This window comes from Blennius ocellaris (assembly GCF_963422515.1).
Source record: "Blennius ocellaris genome assembly, chromosome: 1".
NCBI classification, from domain to species: domain Eukaryota; kingdom Metazoa; phylum Chordata; class Actinopteri; order Blenniiformes; family Blenniidae; genus Blennius; species Blennius ocellaris.
Window position 1 is genome coordinate 36,388,994 of NC_137650.1, and position 5,788 is coordinate 36,394,781.

The 5,788-nt window shown below is 44.7% G+C and overlaps 1 protein-coding gene across 1 annotated transcript in view; it reads right to left on the bottom strand.

Annotated features, from left to right (window-relative positions):
• LOC308131543 (inactive serine protease PAMR1-like) overlaps window positions 1–5,668 on the bottom strand; it is a gene marked incomplete at its 5' end in the record, with an annotated part of 19,464 nt that extends 13,796 nt beyond the window's left edge. Inside the window, 3 exons of the mRNA XM_080498303.1 lie at window positions 2,601–2,726; window positions 4,051–4,209; window positions 5,572–5,668. Of these exons, the coding sequence (XP_080354429.1) occupies window positions 2,601–2,726; window positions 4,051–4,209; window positions 5,572–5,668 (382 nt within the window). The remainder of the gene's footprint in view (window positions 1–2,600; window positions 2,727–4,050; window positions 4,210–5,571) is intronic.
• Between the last annotated feature and the right edge of the window lie 120 nt (window positions 5,669–5,788).

Sequence of the window (5,788 nt, forward strand, 5' to 3'; positions counted from 1 at the left end):
CAAACCACCATGAGGTGGGAGGAGCCGAGCAGCCACTACGGTATTATCAACTTCCTGCTGGGATTCATGTGTTCATCACAGCATGACACTCACCCTAACACTCCCAACGCGTACGAGTGAGTGAGTGAGTGAGTGAGTGATGAAGGAGTGAGTGAGTGAGGAGTGAGGAGTGAGTGAGTGAGTGAGTGAGTGAGTGAGTGAGGAGTGAGTGAGTGAGTGAGTGAGTGAGTGAGTGAGTGAGTGAGGAGTGAGTGAGTGAGTGGATGAGTGAATGAGTGAGTGAGTGAGTGAGTGAGTGAGTGAGTGAGTGAGTGAGTGAGGAGTGAGTGAGTGAGTGGATGAGTGAATGAGTGAGTGAGTGAGTGAGTGAGTGAGTGAGTGAGTGAGTGGATGAGTGAGTGAGTGAGTGAGTGAGTGGATGAGTGAGTGAGTGAGTGAGTGGATGAGTGAGGAGTGAGTGAGTGAGTGAGTGAGTGAGTGAGTGAGTGAGTGAGTGAGTGAGTGGATGAGTGAGGAGTGAGTGAGTGAGTGAGTGAGTGGATGAGTGAGTGAGTGAGTGAGTGAGTGAGTGAGTGAGTGAGTGAGTGAGTGAGTGAGTGAGTGAGGAGTGAGGAGTGAGTGAGTGAGTGAGTGAGTGAGTGAGTGGATGAGTAGTGAGTGAGGAGTGAGTGAGTGAGTGAGTGAGTGAGTGAGTGAGTGAGTGAGTGAGTGAGTGAGTGAGTGAGTGAGTGAGTGAGTGAGCGAGCATTGAAACATTATAGAAGTTGTTTTGCACCTGTTTCACTTGAGATTTCCATTCTTTTTAATTCTTGGCCTCTTACTATATAACTTCAATATATCTGTGTTATTACATTAATATTCCTTTCATTACTCATTATTCCCAATTAGCATAAGTTTAGTTTTGTTCAGATTGAGTGATATATATATATATATATATATATATATATAGCCTCGTGGACGTATGGAGAAGCTGTACAACAACATGAATACCTCACTTGAAAACATCAGCTGGACGAGACCTGAGTGGCACCGGCCGCTTTGTTTTGGACCTTGGATTCATAGAAAATGGAAAAAATGTGAAGCGAGTGAATAAGAGGAGTGGCGCTCCCGAGACAAGATGTTCATTTCACGAGATGAAAGCTCACGCTGCTAAAGTGAGCTTTATAAAACATGTTCGCTTGAGAGGTTTTAACATCAGAGCTGCTGGGAACATAAAGGAGATACTCTCACAAGATATATTATACATATATCGTGCAGAGGTTTTTAGTGACATCATGCACGGTGCGTCTGATTGGCTCCCGGTTTCATGTGCCGCAGAGGACAACCAAACCAAACCAAACACACAGCCAGTGTTTATTAAGAAGTTACCTGGAACAAAGAGGGAGAACAAGGGGTTTGAAGGGACGGTTGATCTGATCGGAACACAACCAAGTGTTGGAACTCTGCAGATCAACTGCTGTGGGTTGATCTGCAGAGTTCCCGTTCTAATTTGCATTTAATAAAACACAAACAGCACAAACACAAACAGCTCATCCTGAAGAGTAAACCTGACGCCAGGCTACAACATTAGCACGGTGCTGTGTGTGTGTATTAAAAATGGCAGGATTCATTTCTACTAAATTCAGTTGATGACCGTCGGCTGATGCTGCAGCGTGACTCCAACCAGTAGAAGTGCATTGTCGCCATCACGTGGTCAGGTGGAGTACTGCACCTGTAGGCTGGCCACTGCTGAGATACTCCTACTTTGTTAAACTGCATATTCACTTCACACCGACAACGTTTTATATATTAATAATACATCTAGTTAAATATTGGTACATTTTAAAGCTCTGGGGTCAAACAGGGACAGCGACTGAACGTGAGGATTAATTAGAGTTCAAGACTATATTCACTGATTATTTTACATAAAATTCATTCCTTTTCCTAATTTGTTTATATTTGATCACATTTGTTTCACTGAGAGTAGCAGACTAAATGAAAACTCGAGTTGCAAGTGGCCAAACTTTGAATTAAAGGTGAGATTTTTATGAGAATTTACTGGCACATTTACCCCCATGTGTCATAAAGACCTTTAAAAAAAGATCTTTAAAAGATATCATCGTCCGCTCACACACTCCACATTAAATCAGGCGAGCGTGACACTTCTTCTTGAATAGAAACTGATGTATTAAACTGCCGTCGCCTCCGACGCTGGCGATGTTATGCAGAGTGAAACCATTGTGATTAAAGTTTATGTCCATGAACGAGAAGAAAAACCCGGAGAACATGTGATGAAGGTATTCATACTGTATTACAAGATACGACTCATTTTATGTATAACAAATTTCCAGATATGCCAGTGTAAAATTTATATTGCAGATATCTGTATTTTAAATTTCCTTACAACCTTTAAAATGCTTTGTTTCTCATTTGAACCTGAATGACGACGATTCGGTTACAGAATCAAGTCATACAATTTGACAATAATGTCAAATCAGCACCATAGAAACTAGTGAGTACTTCTAGTACTTGAGTACATTTGGGGAATTTGAGTACTTGCATTGGTTGTGCCTGTTGCCTGATGGGGTTGAGGAGATGAAAAGTGCTTTGCTGGGACTCACTCCTGCAGTCTCCTCCGCTCCAGCCGGGCCGACACTCCCTGCAGTACTTCCCGTCCACAAAGAAGTCGTCGTTCGCTTTCCACGTTCCGTTGTGGCACGTTTTACAGTTCTCAAACAGACTGCAGCCTGAGGAGGGGGGGGGGGGGGGGGGGGGGGGGGGTTAAAAAGCAGAGGAACAGTTAAAAACCAGTGTTAAATTGGAAACACGCTCAGGTCATGATTTCAGTGTCGTTCTTGGTCAATTTGCTAAATCGGCCGTCTGAATCAGAACCACCTCCCATCAGGAGGTCACATCGCATCGCATCGCGTGACGTGACGTGACGTGACGTGACGTGGCGTGGCGTGGCGTGGCGTGGCGTGGCGTGGCGTGGCGTGGCGTGGCGTGGCGTGACGTGGCGTGGCGTGGCGTGGCGTGGCGTGGCGTGGCGTGGCGTGGCGTGGCGTGGCGTGGCGTGGCGTGGCGTGGCGTGGCGTGGCGTCACGTCACGTCACGTCACGTCACGTCACGTCACGTCACGTCACGTCACGTCACGTCACGTCACGTCACGTCACGTCACCTCACGTCACATCACATCACATCACATCACATCACATCACATGACATGACATGACATGACATGACATGACATCACATGACATCGCATCGCATCGCATCACATCACATCACATGACATCACCAAGGAGCTGAAGCTGCTTCATGTATCTGGTCCACTGCTGCACTGTGTGGTTCTCCAGAGGCAGAACCGAGCAGATCAGGAAGGACCGGCAAGCAGAGCACATGGTACCGAGAAGTTCACACTGACCAGCTGTAGTTTAATCCAGAGTTTTTCAACCTCTGGTGTTTCCTCCAGATCGTCAGCTGAGCCGTGGGAAATTATCACATTTCACATTATTTTCTAAAAAAACCTTTGCTCTCACAGCGACAGTGTGTAGCAGAGTAATCCTGTATAAATACTCTTCACCACTAGAGGGCAGCACAGAACTTTGCCGGTGAAATGTAAAGTGACAGACGTCAGTGTGGTTCATCTCCACCTCCTGCTACCATCTTGTATCAAAGTACTGTGTCAGTGACAGTGATGGAGAAGTTTTTGAAAACCAGGATCTCAGCTCTTCATCCATCAGGTCCAGGTTTCACACTGAGGGAGTCACTATTAAAACAAGTCCTTGCTTTCTGGATTTACTGGATTCCTGTTGATAAAACTTTGATGAGAATGACTTTGATGTCTTTGATGAGAATGACTTTGATATCTTTGATGAGAAAGACTTTATATTGTTAATAGAGGCAACACAGTTTCACATTTTAACATTTTCAGGTGGAGGTGTGACTCCAGAGTTTACCAAAGAAAAAAGTGTGTCTTGGCTCAAAAAGGTTGAAAAACACTGGTTTAAAGAAGCGGACCCAGACCCTGGAAACACCCTGGAAACACCCTGGATAATGGTGAGGTTGTACCTGGGTGGTAGATGCAGGGGTCACACTGGTGCAGAGCGTTGCGGCAGCAGGGGACAGTGTACCCCACCCTGGACCCCCTGGAGGGGCAGCGGCACTCGATCAGCTGGTACTCACAACACGGGCGACACATCACGTTCCACCTGGAGCTGGGGCAACCGTCTGCTGGACCGGAGGTGTGGAGAAGCAACACGAGACGGTCTTACACTCAAACGTCATCGTTTTTACAGAAATCGGTCAGTTAGAGCAGAGTTTTTCAACCTCTGGTGTTTCCTCCAGATCGTCAGGTGAGCCGTGGGAAATTATCACATTTCACATTTATTTCTAAAAAGAACATTTGCTCTCACAGCGACAGTGTGTTGCAGAGTAATCATGTATAAATACTCTTCACCACTAGAGGGCAGCACAGAACTTTGCCGGTGAAATGTAAAGTGACAGACGTCAGTGTGGTTCATCTCCACCTCCTGCTACCATCTTGTATCAAAGTACTGTGTCAGTGACAGTGATGGATAAGTTTTAGAAAACCAGGATCTCAGCTCTTCATCCATCAGGTCCAGGTTTCACACTGAGGGAGGCACTATTAAAAAAAGTCCTTGCTTTCTGGATTTACTGGATTCCTGTTGATAAAACTTTGATGAGAATGACTTTGATGTCTTTGATGAGAATGACTTTGATGTCTTTGATGAGGAAGACTTTATATTGTTAATAGAGGCTACAGAGTTTCACATTTTAACATTTTCGGGTGGAGGTGTGACTCCAGAGTTTTTCCAAAGACAAAAGTGTGTCTTGGCTCAAAAAAGGTTGAAAAACACTGAGTTAGAACACTTTTAGGCAAGGGATGTTTAAAATGCTTGCTTTTTAATCAGTTTTACACCCCTCCAACAAGAAATGGAATCCAAAGGTGTTCATTTGCTCTGGATTTCACGTGTTAGAGGTTTGAAACACTGGCTGGATGTTTTGTTTTATCATTATTCTTCTTTAACTCCTTGTGAAGTGAAGCACAAACTGAGACGAGCTCCAGGAAGAAATGAGTCACCCACAAAATAACTCCACAGTTAGTCACTGAAATCGGGGGGGGGGGGGCTCCCCCATTTCTTTTGCTTTTTGCAAAACAGTATCAAGGTTTTCACAATGTCGGGTCCCACATGGAAAGAACCTATACGAGGATATATGTGCATATATGAAACATATAAGCAGTTTATATGCACATATATGCTGCATATATGTGTATATATGCCACATACAGGCAAAATTTAGGTGCATATCTGTGAATATATAGGCCATATAGGTCTCCTGTACTGCTTCTTTATTTCCCCATATATATATATATATATGTGCGTGTGTGTGTGTGTGTGTGTGTCACATATATTAAAAACCTATATCAAAACCTATATTAAAACATATGTGTTTATATAGGTTCTTTCCATGTGGGGTAGCATGAGCATTGTTTAGCATAGTTTACAAAGTATAGATATAAATATATGAAGGGGGGGGGGGGGGGGGGGGGGGGGGGCTGCTACTCACCATGTGTCCGCCCGGCGACACCGAGGGACAGACTGAGGAGACAAATCAGTGTGGAGTCCAGAACACCTCGGGGAGGAAACCGCTCATGTTCGTTGGTTCAATTCGCAGCATAAAGGCTCCAAAGAAACTTTCCTGCAGCCTGTTTATAAAAAAAAAAAAGTAAAGAAGCTCTGGGGGAAGAATTTCTCGTTTGTCGTATTGAAGTGGGTTGTTTAAG